Source organism: Crinia signifera, chromosome 6, assembly GCF_055691185.1.
Source record: "Crinia signifera chromosome 6, ASM5569118v1, whole genome shotgun sequence".
In the NCBI taxonomy this organism is placed as follows: Eukaryota; Metazoa; Chordata; class Amphibia; order Anura; family Myobatrachidae; genus Crinia; species Crinia signifera.
Window position 1 is genome coordinate 44,144,040 of NC_139222.1, and position 18,341 is coordinate 44,162,380.

Genomic DNA, 18,341 nt, shown 5'->3' on the forward strand with positions numbered 1-18,341 from the left:
AGGCCTATCAGTGCAGCCATACAGAGGGCTAGGTAGCAGTAAGTGGGAGGGGAAGACCTGAGATAGCCCTGGTAGGAGACCTATCAGTGCAGCCATACAGAGGGCTAGGTAGCAGTAAGTGGGAGGGGAAGACCTGAGATAGCCCTGGTAGGAGGCCTAGCAGTGCAGCCATACAGAGGGCTAGGTAGCAGTAAGTGGGAGGGGAAGACCTGAGATAGCCCTGGTAGGAAGCCTAGCAGTGCAGCCATACAGAGGGCTAGGTAGCAGTAAGTGGGAGGGGAAGACCTGAGATAGCCCTGGTAGGAGGCCTAGCAGTGCAGCCATACAGAAGGCTAGGTAGCAGTAAGTGGGAGGGGAAGACCTGAGATAGCCCTGGTAGGAGGCCTAGCAGTGCAGCCATACAGAGGGCTAGGTAGCAGTAAGTGGGAGGGGAAAGAGCCTGCTTACATGTAACTGTTCAGTCTGATGCTGACATTACACTTCACAACATGGATCTTATTCTGGTTGATTCATCCACATGCACATTTGCACGCAGACATGCAAATTTACGCCCATAACACAAGCAAACATGAGCATTCGCAACGGTACCCAAAGGGGAGTGGAATCAAAGTATCTGCACACGTGTGCGCCTACACACATTGCTGTGTCTGCAAGATCATGCACTTTGCGTGTATGCAAACAGCCTCTGTGGGTGATTTCATTCGTAACTATAACAATACGCACGCAGTCAACCCATTCTCAACCCATTAATTAATTACATGATTTGACTCATTTCAAAATTGTGTTTATTGGAACTAATTTACTAACCTTAACATACATAAGAGCCATTAAAAAGACTGATGCAAGTGTGGTTTAAACAAATGAAGGTACTTATGTATTATCACAGCGCTCATCGCATCGCAGACCATAAGGCATGCTATGGTATGCGATGCGACGAGATTTCCCCCGATGTCATACAATGTTAAAATTGTATAGCATTGTATATGGCATACAATGTCATACAATGTGATGCGATTTTAAATTGTATAAGCACCCTAATGGGGGCTTACAATGTTAAATGTACCCCCACTATGAACGTGAACCCGAAGCGTGGCGAGCACAGCGAGCCCCCGAGAGGCGGCGGTACGCGTCCTCCGACCTTTTCATACTCCCACTATCCACGTCGGCATGGAGTTGATTTCATATAGTGTGGCGAGTGCAGCGAGCCACCGAGCTCGAAGCGTGGCGAGCGCAGCGAGCCCCGCGTGGGGATGCGGAATACATGTAAAGTAATACGCGTCCGCTCGCCACGCTTCGGGCTCAGTGGCTCGCTGCGCTTGCCACACTATATAAAATCAACTCCACGCCAACATGGATAGTGGGGGTATGAAAAGGTCGGAGGACGTGTACCGCTGCCCCTTGCGGGCTCGGCTGCAGCCCTGTGAGATGTTTTCAGCCCGAGCACTGCAAGTGTACAGGCAAGGTTGTGAAGCCACCACTCAGTACTTGTGGTCAACTCTCCTTGTCGCCCATTTTTGCCCTCTTGCGAAGTCGCGCCCAGAGAAACACCTACATCATGCCTTTATTTTAGGGCTCATTCACAAGTGTATTTCTGTGCGCAAGGGTGCGAGCCTGCACAGACTATGAAACCTGCACATGCACCCAGTGGCAGTTGCGAATGCGTAATGAGCTAAATTCCACATTGCGTGCAAATTTGCATGGGAGCGTATCCAGCAGAATAACCTCCGATATGTACAAATGCAGCTAACACAGAGATCACACTGGGGCTGATTTAGTGTTGCATGTTCTCCCATTCTGTGGCAGGATGGCCATTCATGCTGTGAATATACAACAACAGGTGATTTATGTCTCCTGATTGCTGGCGTATCATGGGTGTGTAGGAGGAATTGTGGGTAATACAGAGGAAGTCATACATGGAGATATGTCTCTTGCACCCTAATATATAGCTGGTGTAAATGATAGTGATGGTGGCTTCTCCCATCCCCAGTTGAGTTGCCCATTTCTGGGTACAGGGCGAGACATACAATTATCTCTAGGTGCACAATTTGACCAACTTACACAACTCTGAATCATCCCCATTCAGAACAAATATAAATGCACTTATGAATATAACACAATTTTCTGGAAGTAACACGATAATTTTACACCTGAAGCTCCAGAGGTGGCTGCACACATGCCTTAAGTTTTATTCCAGAGTCCCCAAGAGCATTTTCTGACAGGTCCAGTTTGGTCAGAGAGCCGAGTGTAGTAATAGCAGAATGGAGATCATCACTGCAGGAGGATGTCAGGCCACACTTTCCTAACCTGATGGGAGATGATGGATCTGCATTAAGTCATTTCTTATCATCTCAGCCTCAAACTCAACGTGATGTCATTACTGGACATTTACTTATTATCAAGCATTACATCATGCAAAATGGAGTTTTCCAAATGGATAAGATAAGGGATACGGCCACTAGGTCAACCACAGGAAGATCGATATACACTGAGGGGGAAATTTACTAAGAATACGAATGCAAAAAATCATATTCGTATTCTTAATACGAATGAATATGAATGAATGCGACTGGTGCAGTCGTATTTTCATTTGTACTCCGGAGGATAATTTACTAATCAGTCATATTTGACTGATTCGTATTATCCTATGGCGTATTGATTTGTATTTTTTCTGATACGAATTCGTATTTTAAATACAAATTCATATTTTTAAATACAAATTCATATGTTAAAATACAAATTCGTATTGGTTTTAGCCTGCATGGATCAGTCAGATCCGTGCAGGCTGCAGCATAAAAAAAAATCGTATTTTGCTGTACGAATACAATTTTTTTATACGATTTTACCTTAGTAAATTTCCCCTGAAAGTCTACAGGCCTTAGGTGGACACACTCAAAAAGTTTACATGGGTCTAGGTTGCCAGGGTCATTAGGTTGACATAAGCATTAGGTTGATATGGGGAAGGTTTTTTCACTCTCTTTTTGAGCCGACATGTATTTCTTCTACAATCCCCATGGCAGCCTATTATGGGATATTTCCCTTTTCCTAGTTTCAGACAGGTAGCACTTTTTTCATACAGGAAGGACCGCCCCCTCAGGTATATAGCTCAGCTCAACCCTTTAGCCTGTGTCTTTTTTCCTGTCTCCGTAGTTAGACAGTGTAAGGTAGTTTGTTTGTTTGAGAGCTTACATTAGAAGGCATGGGGAAAGGATTATATGATAGCCAGCCCTATATGATTTTCTGGAATCATTGTAAGACCCAAGAAAAAATATATATATGTGTGGTGCGCAAATCAACAGCGGCTGGCACAGGGTGGTCAGACTCAAAGATAACAAATAGTAAGAACAAAAGGATAGTGCCTGCACTGGCTGTACCAATAAATTGTACCAGACGTTTATCAAAAAATATATAACAATTTTAATAATACATATAAAATTAAATATAAATATAAAATATCACACTGTACATGTTAAATTCCTAGACATATAGTCCAAGGGGATTGGTAGTGTATCACCGGGATATTTGTTAAGAACAATTATAGCTGAGATGAAATATGTGAATGCCGACAAAGATTTATATTACCATCCTTGTCGGTCTGGTAGATGTTGTTTGTCCAGACAATTGGAATAACAGTCCAAAAGGTGCCCTATAATTGCAAGGGCTCAGGCTCCCCACTTGATGCACACGACCTCTTGGGAACTGGAAAATTAGGGATCATGCAGATATCCCAGATGATGGATGTCCAGATTCTCTAGGAAGGGCATCTGTGGGTGGGGGTGGGCTGTTTACCACAATTTTAGATGGTTTCTTGGACCAGTTTAAGATGGATCACAATTTTGGAGAATGATGTCAGTAGCAAAAGTCTCAGCAGCACAAGTATCATGGGTATTTCGAGGCTCAACGCGTTTCCCCGGATCTAAACCTCTGGCTTCTTCAGGAGCAGGTATACAACTGTGAGCTCCAGGCTCATATTTATACCTAGGGGCTAATTGTCTAGGACATACATCTGAGTGTGATTTACAATACAAAAGATAAAATACTATGAGAAACGTCTGTATCTAAAGTTAATCATATACTTTATTAATGAAGGAGGTAGTGTGACGCGGCCACACTGTTGCCCGGCAACGGACCCGGTCATGTGCTCGTCACATGACTCGGGGCGCATTAGACGGCGCACAGTGACGTCTCTCCACGCACCACCCCACCACCCATAAGGCTCGCGTGTGTGTGTGAATAGGGCGTCATACGCCCTGACCTCCTGGGGGTGGTGCGTGGAGAGACGTCACTGTGCGCCGGGCAACAGTGTGGCCGCGTCCAGGTATGCTAGTGGGTCTCGGGACAATCGCGCCACCGATACCGGCAATCGGTGCGTGGTGTCAAGGTCCCCGCAGCATCCTGCACCCCTCTGGAACACAACGATATGCCATATATGTTTCTCTAACCTAACCTCTAACCTGAGACTTTTGCTACTGACCTCATTCTCCAAAATTGTGATCCATCTTAAACTGGTCCAAGAAACCATCTAAAATTGTGGTAAACAGCCCACCCCCACCCACAGATGCCCTTCCTAGAGAATCTGGACATCCATCATCTGGGATATCTGCATGATCCCTAATTTTCCAGTTCCCAAGAGGTCGTGTGCATCAAGTGGGGAGCCTGAGCCCTTGCAATTATAGGGCACCTTCTGGACTGTTATTCCAATTGTCTGGACAAACAACATCTACCAGACCGACCAGGATGGCAATATAAATCTTTGTCAGCATTCACATATTTCATCTCAGCTATAATTGTTCTTAACAAATATCCCGTTGATACACTACCAATCCCCTTGGACTATATGTCTAGGAATTTAACATGTACAGTGTGATATTTTATATTTATATTTAATTTTATATGCATTATTAAAATTGTTATATATTTTTTAAGAAATGTCTGGTACATTGTAAGACCCAAGGCTTTATCCCCGTCGGCAGACTTCGGAAAATGGCTAAGGTAATATGCCCAAAATGTCTGATTTACCTGGGTATGTTGGCGCTTGTGGTCAGAGGCTTATGAGGAAAGGTCACAGATCCGGACACCGGGAGCAGCATGCAGCCGCAGAACGCCCGTGGCAGAGTGGTGCAAGTTACAGGCGCCATCTTGGTGCACCACAATGTATAGGGATGACAGGAAGTCCTCCAGCCACCATCTTGCGGTACCTAGCTAGCGCCAGAAGTGAGGCGGAGGAAATGCAGCAGCGGCCATCTTGCTCCTCATATATAAACATATTCTGTATTATGGCGGACACCATATTGCTACACCCAAAATGGTAATGATGAGAAGGTGACTCGTTTGCTCCAGGTATTATTCCAGGCACGTGCAGCACGCTGATGCTGACATTCAACTACAGCTCCTGAGAAGGTTTTTGCTGCTGTTGCAATATGGATCCTTCTTCCCTTAAGCCTGACAATGCCCTGTCAAGGTAAGCTCTCTCTCTTGTTTTGGACATTAGTGGGTTTTTTATTTATTAGTTTAGTTAGTAATTAGTTCTTTCTGGGCAATGTGCCTGTCTCACCTGCTAGGAAAAAGGCTGTCAAGAAGAAGCATGCAGCTGCAAAGTGTATTCTGTGTGATAAGAGCCTGTTATCTACAAGCAAGGGAGAAAAGTGTGATGAATGTAACATTCCAACACCTGATGTTAGTGTGGAACAGCCTGACATGACTAAACAACTTATGGAATGGATGAAAAAATCATTTGTTACCAAAGAGGAATTAGCTATGCTACAGCCAGCTGAAAGAACTAGGTCTCAGACCAGCCTAGAATATGATGAGGTCTGTTCAGAGGAGGAATGTCAAGGAGACTTCCACAGTTCTGGATAAGAATCTGGAGAAGCCAGAGAAGAGACTAGTTCATTTGACATTGAAATAGTGGAAAGTATGTTAAGGAATATACACAAGGCTGTAGATTATAAAGATACAACTGAACCAGTCGAGGGACAAGGTATTCTATTTGAAGATAGAACCAAAAAAGGGAGATGTTTTCCAGTCCACAGACTAATGAAAGAATTAATCTCAAAATGTGGAATATTCTGGATAAGAGGTTTGGTAAATTACCACGTTTGGATAAAATGTATCCATTCAAAGATGAACAACTGTCATTATGGTGCACAGTTCCTAAGGTGGATGCATCCATTGATCACATCAAGAACAACAATTCCCCTTGAAGATGGGGCATCATTCAAAGATGCAATGGACAGGAGAGAAGAAATTTTTCTAAAGAAACTGTATTCATCATCCTCTGTTTCCTTAAAAGCTGGCCTGGCAGTGGCTTCATCATCAAGAGCTTTAAGATTATGGTGTTCGCAAATGCAGAAAGATATGGAAGATAAAATCTCCAGACAATATCTTTTGCGCACCTTAGGAATTATTCAAAAAGCAATATTTTACCTATGTGAAGCCTCTTTGGACATGGTCTCTTTCTCAGCCAAGTCCTTAGCTGCTGGGGTGGTAGCCAGAAGGCCATTATGGCTCAAAAATTGGAGTGCTGATACTCATTCTAAAAGCCGTTTAGCTTCTCTGCCATTTTAGAGAGCATTTCTGTTTGGCGCAAATCTTGACGAGATGATAAAGAGAATTACAGGTGGCAAGTCATTACGATTACCTCAAGACAAAAAGAACAAGTTTCCTTTACCCACACCTTCAAAGCAATATTTAAGAGAGGCCAGAAGTTATAGACCAGGACGCCAGTATAACCGCAGAGGGGCAGGTTCTAGGCAGTCCTTTTGTCAATATTCCAGAGGCTTCCTAAGACAATGACTATGCCAGGGAAATACCTGTGGGGGCAAGACTTCTGACCTTTGCAGATTTATGGCAAAAATCGGTGAAGGAAGGGGGGTATTGTCTATAATAAGAGAAGGCTACAGGCTGGAATTATCTCATGTACCAAAAAAGGACAGATTCCTAAGATGAAGACCTGCACAGGGCAAATCGGAGAAAGACACATTGAAAGAAATCGTGTCACAACTGCTAACCCTGGAAGCAGTAGAATTGGTTCCAGAAGAACAGAAACAAAGCGGGTTTTACTCAAACCTATTTCTGGTTCAAAAACATACAGGAGGATTCAGATCAATCCTAGACTTAAGAAAACTAAATTTGTTCTTAGAAAAGAGAAGTTTCAGAATGGAAACTCTTCCATCCATACTGGCCGGTCTCAGAAGAAATTACTTTCTCTCAGCCCTCGATCTGAAGGATGCCTACTACCACATACCTATACACATGCAGGATAGGAAATTCCTAAGATTCTGTCTGTTCAACAACCACTATCAATTCACATGTCTGCCTTTCGGTCTAACATCATCTCCCTGAATTTACACAAAGGTGTTGATCACCCTCATAGCTCATCTGAGAGAAACCGGAATACAAGTATGGCCATACTTAGAAGACATCCTGGTTGCAGGGAGTTCAAGTCAAGAATTAGAAGGTCATCTAAAAGAAGTTATGAATTACCTGAGGCTACATGGTTGGTTAATCAACATGAAAAAAGTTAACTACAATCAGTTCAAAATATCCAGTTCTTAGGGGTAAGGAGAGATACAGTACGGTTCATAATCTCCTTGTCCCAGGAAAGATCTCTGAAGATACAGAATCTGCCTGCAAAATACACAAAGAAACATTTCATATCTCTAGAAGAAGGTCAACAGCTATTGGGAATGATGATATCAGCTATAAAGATTGTGCCTTGGGCTCAGTGGAGAATGAGGACCCTCCAACGGAAATTACTGCCACATATAAGAACAGGGAGAAAAATTCACGTCTATCTTAAGGAATCAAAGTAGTCAATTTTATGATGTATGGGGGAATGGTATTATTCGGAATGTTATAAAGTTCACACAGCAAATTAAGAGCACTAATATTACAGTCGTCTAAATTAGTACAAGGAAAATGAAGTAAAGTTTGTGTAGTTTATCTCTTTGGTAAATATATCTTTAAAGTATGTTTATCGATTAATGTTATTCACAAGTATAGTAAAGGCACTTTGCACTTTATTGTGGAAAATATATTATTGAAAAATGCACTTTTATTCCTCTCTATTCTCACGGACTATTATGTTATAAGAGATTAAAAATAAAATCAATTGTTTTGTACTGATCAGAATGTACTCAGAAATATAGTAAATTACGTTTTGTTAGATAAGGTATAAAAACCACTCTTGTAGGAAAGTAAATGGACTGTGCAAAGAGTATACATTAAATAAATAGTACTGTCTGATAGCTTGAATCATCAAGGAGGCACAAGGAGCAAAGCTCTGATGACCATTACCAAGAAAATACTCAACTGGGCAGAAGTGAAGATAATATCCATATCATCAATATTTCTACCAGGGAAAGACAATGTTGTGGCGACTTCCTGAGCAGAAAGGAAATCAGCCCAGGAGAATGGGCGCTCAATCCTTCTGTTTTTTAGATGGTGGTAATGAAGTTTGGAATGCCAGAGATAGACCTTATGGCAACACAGAGCAACAGAAAATCGAGAATATTCTATTCAAGATTTTATCTGCCAGAAGCAGTGGCAACAGATGCCCTTTCAGTGAAGTGGAAGTTCTGACTGGGTTACATATTTCCACCCATACAACTGATAAGTCGTGTTCTGAAAAAGATGCTGGAAGATCAAGTCTCAGTCATTGGGATCCTACCGTACTGGCCGAGGAGACCATGGTTTCCCATGATATTGAAGTTAGCTACCCAAGAAACGCTACACCTTCCAGTGATGTCAGATCTTCTAAGCCAAGGACCCGTTTTCCATCCCAACCCCGGGGCTATTTTGTCTAAAGGCATGGAAATTGAAAGGAATACCTTAAGACAACAAGGAGTGTCTGATCAAGTGATTGACTAAAAGCAAGAAAGTATCCTCCCTGGTGTATTATAGAATTTGGAAAAAGTTCTTAACCTGGCTAGAAGTACCTTCAACTTAGTCCAAAACTCCTACTTCTCAAGTCTTACAATTCTTGTGTGATGGCTTTCTTCTAGGAATGGCAGTATCCACCTTGAATGTGGATACTGCAATTAAGTGTATTGTTGCAATGTAAGCTAGCTGAGCAGAGCAATTAAGAAATTGAGACCTCTCAGGAAATCAATGGTGTCACCCTGGGATCCACCGAGCCTGAAGCGTGGCGAGCTGACGCGGATTACTTTACATGTAACCCACGTCCCCTTGCTGCGCTTGCCACACTTTATAAAATCAACCCATGCCGACGTGGATAGTGGGGGTATGAACAAGTCGGGAGGACACATAATGCGTCCCCTCACAGGGCTCGCTGAATAATACAGCCACAGTAACTTAACCTTCACCTCTGACTGACTATGCTCTGTGGGAACACTACACTGAATCTGACAGGGATGCTGACTATGCTGGCCGCGAGAACACTACGCTGAATCTGATAGGGATGCTGGCTGCGCGCTGGCTGCGGGAACACTATGCTGATTCTGACAGGCATGCTAACTATTTAACGTGCGCCGTGATATTACACAAGTACCCTTAATTTCTATCACATCTGCAAGAAGAATAAGCGAGAAACAAGCCTTATGGTCAGAAGAACCACATCTTATCTTCTTTCCAGATAGAATTCTGCTGAGGACTCATCCAGATTTTCTACCAAAAATCATCTCAAAGTTCCACTTGAATCAAGAAACTATCTTACCTGTTTTCATTCCTGAAACCACAGATAGAGAGGAAGAATATTGGCATTTGCTGGATCCAGTAAGAGCAGTTACTCTTTATCTACAAAGGGTAAAGGATATCAGAAAGTCTAAACAGTTATTTATAATCCCTGAAGGGGTTAGAAGAGGCTCGGTTCCTGCTAAGCAGACTATGGCAAGATGGGTAAGAAGTCTTATTACCCTTGCGTATGAGCTTCAAGGAAGGACCGTTCCACCAATCATCAAAGCACACTCAACCAGGGCAATGGCTACTTCATTGGCAAAGAAGGCTCAAACTTCTACCTTGGATATATGCAAAGCTGCTATGTGGTCATCTGTCCATACATTTACCGGGCATTATGCTTTGAATGTGTGTCCCCATCAATTTGGTGATAGAGTTTTAAAAAGTGCTTTGAATAAATTATACTTATGCATTGACATGTTTCCTGCCCTTAATTATTGCTTTGGTATGTCCCATAGTAGGCTGCCATGGGGATCGTAGAAGAAAAAGTCGAATTATACTCACCGATAATTCTATTTCTTCATAGAGATCCCATGGCAGTCGTTGTTTCCCTCCCAGGTTATGGATTATACTATTATTTGGGAAAAAAGGAGACACTCAAAAGACACAGGGAGATGAGCTATATACCTGATGGGGCAGTCCTTCCTGTATGAAAAAAGTGCTACCTGTCTGAAACTAGGAAAAGGGAAATATCCCATAGTAGGCTGCCATGGGATCTCTATGAAGAAAAGGAATTATCGGTGAGTATAATTCAATTTTTTTCATGCCTTACCATCCACTGGGGCGTGGAGGGAGAACAAAATAGTGTGCTGAGCGTAGAGAGGCACCATGCCTGAAGTATGGTGAGCACAGCAAGCCATGCGAGGGGACACAGATTACCAATATGGTGTCCCTGTTGACTGTGTCGGCATTCAGGACAAAAAAAAAATAGAAAAACCCATGTCGACCTTTTGACTGTTGATTTTCCCCATGTTGACCTAATGCTTGTGTCGACCTAATGAACCTGTCAAGCTAGACCCATGTCGACCTTTTGAGTGTGCCAGCCTAAGGTCTGTTAAGCTTCAGTGGACCACACCCTTAAGGTACAAATCTACACAAAAACAGCTAAGTGCAGGACATATTAGAGATAAAAACAGCAAAGTGCAGGACATATTAGAGATAACACTATATTATTAGATATGTGACACTGACAGGAAGTGAAACTGGGCAGACATGTGACACTGGGCAGGACATGTGACATTGTGCAGAACATGTGACATTGTGCAGAACATACAACATTGGGCAGACATGTGACATTGGGCAGACATGTGACATTGGGTAAGATTTGACGGTACTTATGTAATATCTGGACTCCTGTTTTTCTTATGAGACCGCGTCCCCTCGCCACGCTTCGGGCACGGTGGCTCGCTGCGCTCGCCACACTATATAAAATCAACTCCATGCGTAGTTGGACAGTAGGGGTATGAAAAAATGGGGTGCATTTAACATGGGAGTCCAGATAATACATAAGTACCGATTTGACATATGTGGAATGTGCTGTGGTTTCCATGTGTGCTTCTAAATTTCCATTTATAGTTTGTTTAATAGAGAAAATAAGGGTACTTGTTTCCTAGCACGGCGCCAGCAATTTTAATTGCATGCATCGGGACCTAAAAAATTGCGTTGATCGCATCGCATGCAACCAAATCGCATGTGATGCGATCAACGCGATTTTTGCATTGGAAGCAATGTAAAATGGTCCCTGAGACCCGATTTTACATTGGGACCAATGTAAAATGCACCCCAGACCCCTATTTTCATTGCATACCCCCCTCATGGGTCAAATGCCCCCCCATTGTTAACGCCACCCCAGTTTTGACGCCTACCCGAAGCGTGGCGAGAGCAGCGAGCCCGCAAGGGGCGGCAATACACGTCCTCTGACCTTTTCATACCCCCACTATCCACGTCGGAGTTGATTTTATAAAGTGTGGCGAGCACAGCGATCCACCGAGCCCGAAGCGTGGTGAGGAGACGCGCATTACTTCACAGGTATTACGCGTCCGCTCGCCACGCTTCGGGCTCGGTGGCTCGCTGCGCTCGCCACACTTTATAAGATCAACTCCACGTGGATGTGGATAGTGGGGGTATGAAAAGGTTGGAGGACGCGTACCGCCACCCCTCGTGGGCTCACTGCACTTGCCACGCTTCGGGTTAGCATCAATACTGGGGTGGCGTTAACAATGGGGGGCCATTTCGCATACAAAATACCCATTAGGGTGCCTATACAATAAAAAATCGGGGCCATTGGGGCATTTAACATTGTTCCCTATGTAAAATCGCGTTGGTCGCATCGCATGCCATTATAATGGCATGTGATGGACGTGATCAACGCGATTTTGTCATTGACGGCTAATTTAACATTGCTCCCTATGTGAAATTGCATTGATCGCGTCATTCGGATCGCATGCCATTATAATGGCATGCGATGGACGCGATCAATGCGATTTTTTCATTGACGGAAAAAAGGCTAAAAATAGACAAATATCGGGTCGGTCGCGTCAATCGCATACCTTAAGTTACCTTAACTTAAGGTATGCGATCACTCACGATGGGCGCCGTGCTAGGAAACAAGTACCAAAATAAGTACAAAGTGTCTGTCGGTGTCCCCAAACATCTGACCAGCGTGGAGATTTCGAGAATGTATAACAGGTAATATTAGGATAATATCACATGCAGACAACTTTTTCATAGGGAAATTAATGTTACTAAAACAAAGCAACTGTTATACTGTAACAATGAATAGAAAAATATTTCCAGAAACATTTATTAGATAAAATAACAGAAAATTCAGTATTTATCTTTATGTGTCTGTGTCTATTATGGTCTATGGGGTCAATCCTATTAACCCCAATGTGTGCGGATGATTCGCAGAGTGCGAATCATCACGACAAGTGAGCACTTTACTGCGGGCCGAAGTCACTGAAAAGTGCGTGCACCTCCATAGGGGTGCGAGCAGTTTTCAGCTAATTCGGCTATGCGAAGGGTGCGAGATAGGCTTAATTCGGGTGTTGTTTTCAGTGTGAAATTGGCACCCGAATAGCAACTCATACCCTTCAGGGTTAATAGGATCAACCTCTACCTCTAGCACTGAGAGCTGTATTATCCCAGAGACAGATTTTACCTTAGCTCCTGCAGGTCACAGGTCGGTTGTCTCAGTCCCTCACACAGAACCTTCACTCCAGAGTCCCCCAGAGCATTGTATGACAGTTTCAGTTTGGTCAGAGAGTGTGATGTAGTGATAACAGAATAGAGATCTTCACAGCAGGAGGAGGTCAGACGACAGTTATTTAACCTGATGGGAGATGAGAGATCTGCATAAGTTGAACCTTGTCACAAAGTATAAATGTAACAGCTACTTACTGTGGACATTAGTGGGGCAATTTATCACCATCCTGTGCTGTGATAACATTGGCCCAATTTGCAATGTGATAATTGATACATCCATGCAATATAGTCAATTATCACATACAGGGACAGAGCTTCTGAAACATCTCCGTACAGCATTATCAAGGTATTTTTCAGAAAAAAAACAGTCATTGGCACCCCCTCCCCTTCATGATGACCTTTTACTCACTGTAATCCCACCTCACTGCTGATCATATTCACCTTCCCAGGGGTTCTCTGATCAGAGTTCCTACAGGGTTGACGGTCATCCGGGATTCTGATTCTGTTACAATTCTCACAGAAACACACACACACAGACTACAATAGCAGTGAGATACCAAAATAGTGTCTTATTCTCATTCACATACAGGTAGGTGAGAAGTATTACAATTAACTGCTGAAACACCTCACCCTTCCCAGAGACATGCATAGCTAAACCCATGAAGCAGCCTGATAACAGAATGCACTAACACACACAATCAACAATACAAGCAATTTTGTTGTTTGGCACAAATTCAGCTTCCACAGGTAGACCTACTAACTGTCTATGTAGACACTGTAGATCTATCACATGGAAGCATCAGTACAGAGCTACTGTATTTACAGTACATGTAATTGGTACATTAGGCAATTTATATTTTACAATTAGGGGAGATACTCCTCGGATGTACTGATATGTAGTTACTATACTCAGGGCTATTTTCCAGCAGGCTCCAGCAGGAACTGAGGCCCTTATTCTAGTTCACTCTTTCTGACAAAATCTTTCTTAGATGGACAAAACCATGTGCACGGCACGGTGGCAGATTTAAAATGTGCTGAGAGAATTAGATTTGGGTGAGTCATTTTGTTTCTGTGCAGGGTAAATACTGCCTGCTTTATTTTTACACTGCAATATAGATCTCACTTTGAAGTAAAACCCCACCCAAATCTAATTATCTCTGCACAAGTACCACCTGCCCCACCTGCAGTGCACATGGTTTTGTCCATCTAAGAAGGATTTTGTCAGAAAGAGTGAACTAGAATAAGGGCCTCAGTTCCTGCTGGAGCCTACTGAAAAATAGCCCTGACTATACTGACTTCCATTATATGACAGTGAGAACATTTGGCTCTCATATGTTCCTAAGACCCATATCACTGGAATTATACTGTAGCCAGCATGTAGGATAAGGACAGAAGATATTATTATAGGTACAAGTAAACCAAGTGATCTTAAAGTGCATATACAGATTGAGTATCCCTTTTCAGATATGCTCAGGACCATGAGTATTTTGGATAAGGGATCATTCCGGATTTTGATTTTTTTTTACATAATCACCTGGTCCCCTGGCAGCCCTCAATGTCCACAGCATCCCCTGGCAGCCATTAGATTCGTCTTCAGAGCTATCCCCGGTCCCAAGGATGCATTGCACAGGTGTGCGGGTGACTTCATGACATCACTGGCGCACCCAAGCAATGCATCCTTGGGACTGGGGATGCCTCTAAATATGAGCATGATGACTCCTGTGGATGCTGGAGGAACAGGTGAGTATGAAAAAACCCCCAAAAAACACAAAATATTCTGAAAACCTACAGGTTTATGAATATTTAGGTTTTTAAGATATCCGGATAATAGATACTCAACCTGTATATCATAAATTGGAGTCATGGGGAAATGTTCCTCACAAAGGGCCCAATTCAGACCTGCTCACTAACCTGTGTATTTTCGTAGCCTAGTGAGCAAGTTAACACCACCCCGCTGAATGCATGTCCCCTACCGCATGTATCCCTGTGCAGGGAAGCAAACAGATGTGTTTGCATGCATCGCACACAGAGGAGAAATCATTTGATGTTTACTTACCATCAAATGATTTATTTTCCTGTGGCCAGCACTCGCAGCCACCGCGTGACCCAGGAGTCACTCAGCGTCTGCACAGATTTATTTGAAATGGTGGTGGTTGCTGACAGCATCTGCCTGTCCTGAACAGGCAGGGGTGTGCGCCAATCATTTTTGCTGACATTCTCATTAATTGCTGGGGGTCCACCCAGTAACACCCCCTGCCTGTCACTCAGGCTGCGAGTGCCTCAGCAATGGAAGAACATGCTCCTAGTCGGGGCCTGCGCTTGCGCATTAGCGACAATGCATATGTGCAAACCCTCACCATCACCATTGATGCTGAATTTTGACCTATGCGAACAGGTCTGATTCAGCCTCAAAATGAGAGTCTGTATCACATGTACATGTGTTACACTGTAGATTACTGAATGCTGACAACAAGAACTAACTGATTACGACACCCATTTACAATAGGATTGCATATACAATGCAGTCTGGGAATGCATTGCAATAAAGACTCCCAAGGGGTGAATTTATGTCCAGGCAGAGACAGGGACAGGTGCTTAAATAGGACCCTGCCCCATGCAAACTGCTCATCCGGGTGCTGGGGGGGTCTGTGCATGCACGGTCAGCACTGACCCCCCCGCTTACCTGCCCTGACCACACTGCCCCACTGGCATTGTGGTAAGTAGCCCACAGGCTACAATGGGTTATCGCCATCTCAGAATGGTGGTAGCTGTGGGACCCGATGCGATGCGGCCTAATATTGGTACATTGGGCAGCATCACATCCTTCATAGAGACCTATGGGGGATGCAGTTCTGGACAGGACAGGAGGGATCTCAGCATCTATCAGAGATTCCCACTGCTGTCCCTATTTCTTACACTTCGGAAGTACTTAATATTTGCAGCTAATCCCCCGGGGAATTAGACACAAATATTAAATTATAAATTGGCCCCTAGAGGTGCTTATTCACTGTGAGATAATGGCTATGGCTGATTTTGAATATGCAATTTCCCCTTGAAGTGCATGGAGCCAATTTTGACTATGTGTGATTTTGCCTATCCCAAATTACATTGTATGTGACATAGTCAAAATTGCCTTGCCTGCACAGTCTATTTTTATTTGTGATACCATCCTTGCGGAGCCACGCATCAGTATCAAGAGCATTACAAACACTGTGATATTTGCTAACTTTTCTTACAATGTTAATGATACAGATGAAGCACCTGTCATTCAGGCAGTGGCTGGTGGTAGATTCAACAGCTGCCAGCCCCCGCCAGTCGCTGGAAGGGGACGCGCAAACACGAGGCGCATGTACGTCCCCTTACAACGGAGCTCCCCCCGTGTCCCGCTGTCTCACCAATGGTCCCCAATGCTGTCCCCCCCCTCCCCACCCCCCCTTAACCTTGCCCATCTCCCAGAAGTGGAGACGGGCAGGGTTCCTGTCCCCCGCTGACATGAAACTCTCAGATGTAGCGTCCGCTCGCCAGTGGGGGTGGTATGATGAGCACCAGCACTGAATGAGGGGCGCTACATCTGTATAATTAAAACATAAGCCAAAATTGCCCCTTGTTTATGCACCTTTAGTCACCCAGATTTTGAGAAGTTAACCAAAAGACATCCAGCAAGATGTCATTGCACAACAAGTAAGACCATTATCATGCAGCCTTAATCTAAATTAGGGTTCTATGTTTCTATGAATGTCAGTAGCAAGAGTATCCTGGTTTTATCTGGAACTCAATAATCAAGAAAAGGTGGGGGTTGCCGCACAGATCTACTTATATGTTAGAATATCCCAAATTTTCTGTGTCAACTGGCGTATAATGTTATATTGTTACAATACATTTGTCATCCTTCTGTCATGACTCAGGTTTGAGACATACTTATCTCTGTTTCAGGTTCTTGGCCAGGCTTGCACAGAGATTATCATCCAGGTTAGCGCCTTGGCTGGCACCACAATATCATCTCAGCGGGCACCGCTGAACACAGTCTGTGACCTTGTTGCTCACAAATTCCCAGCACTGGACCTTCTCTCTGTTACAGGCCTCAGGCCTTTCCACATGCACACCAAACGTCGTTTGTGTCTCCAATATGGAAGTGGCCATATTGGTTTGATTCACAAGAGTTCACCAGCCAATCCAGGAATGGTTATTCTGACATCATCCTGCAACATCCAATCAGCTACAGGCTCCGCTTATATATATATATTGAGACTGGAGCCAGAAGTCAGTCAGTATAATGATGTCCTGCAGCATTCCACTCTGTCTGCAACCTGACTCCCTCTAGTGTCCAGTCCAGGACATTGCATCCACTATCAGAATACCTGGTTTTCTGATTGCCTTCTACACCTGCTGGTCTATCTACCTGCATTGCTACATCCTCACTACAGCTGTGAAGTCACTAGTCCGAGAGACAAACATTAATATCTGCACTAAATACCTGCTGTTGCTGTTATCATCATCGGTGAACCTTTCCTGTGGCGACCATAGTGATACCCAGTGTATACTAACCTGCTGTGACATTACTCAGCAGTCCTCATCATTGTTCTATTGAAACTGAGCCTATCCAAACTTGTTAGTTACTCCCTGGCTCATCTAGTCTTCCAGAGATCCATCTTCCCCTTTGAGGGGTTCCTCCAAAGACTTTCAGTACTTTCTATGCAGTCTAAGTTTATTAAAAAACCCAGCTTCCATTACACTCCAGCGCCAGTCTCAGGCGTGACACCTGCATTATAATTTCACAATTTAAAAATGCAGATGACCGTCAGTGGTGCTCCCTATAGTAAATACAAGTAGGTAGTATACAATAAAAGGGAAGAAGTCAACTCTGTGGGAACACACTTCACCGAGAATACTCTATTTTGTTAGTTGCTAAAAAATTATTTTATTCAAAATCATTTAAAAAGAAAATGTCATATATAATCTCTAGTACCTGAAATGTCACTAGTAGTGACTGTATTTTAATATATCCTGCCAGTCGGGATGTAACAAAAGTTAACAAAATGATTTAAGTTTTTGTATGATCTTCATTCATACCGTTTCATTAGTCATCAAGAAATATGTGATAATATTCATGGTAATTTAAATCATGGGTCATTGGCCTAATGCAGAAGTTGTATAGTGATACCTCAGAGGTATGCCAATTTTGCAGTTGGATGTTGACCCTGAATGTGCTGCTATATATAGAACCATAGGATTCACATACGGTACCCTGTTATTACTTGGTGGTCTACAATCCAAGCACTAGCCCGGCCCAACACTTCTTAGCTCTCAAGTGCTGGAAGAGTTTGGGCGTAATCAGTGTGGTAAGACTGTATGTGAGCTATTCCTCTCTGCCATCTGTGGGTAAGTTGCAGAATTTTTTTTAAGATACAACTTTGTCAAACGCAAAAATGGGTATTGGATATGTA

The 18,341-nt window shown here is 43.5% G+C and overlaps 1 protein-coding gene across 2 annotated transcripts in view; it reads right to left on the bottom strand.

The window, feature by feature from the left end:
• Window positions 1-1,366: 1,366 nt before the first annotated feature.
• Window positions 1,367-18,341, bottom strand: part of LOC146007610 (NACHT, LRR and PYD domains-containing protein 3-like) — a 133,470-nt gene continuing 116,495 nt past the window's right edge. The window contains exons 12-13 of one of the 2 annotated variants that reach the window (XM_083146091.1): window positions 12,854-13,024; window positions 1,367-2,304 (exon numbers count right to left, since the gene is read on the bottom strand). In XM_083146091.1, coding sequence (XP_083002217.1) covers window positions 2,142-2,304; window positions 12,854-13,024 — 334 coding nt within the window. In that variant the 3' untranslated portion in view covers window positions 1,367-2,141. Of the gene's footprint in view, window positions 2,305-12,853; window positions 13,025-18,341 lie in introns of those variants that run through there. The other variant, XR_014444366.1, reaches the window with a different exon arrangement.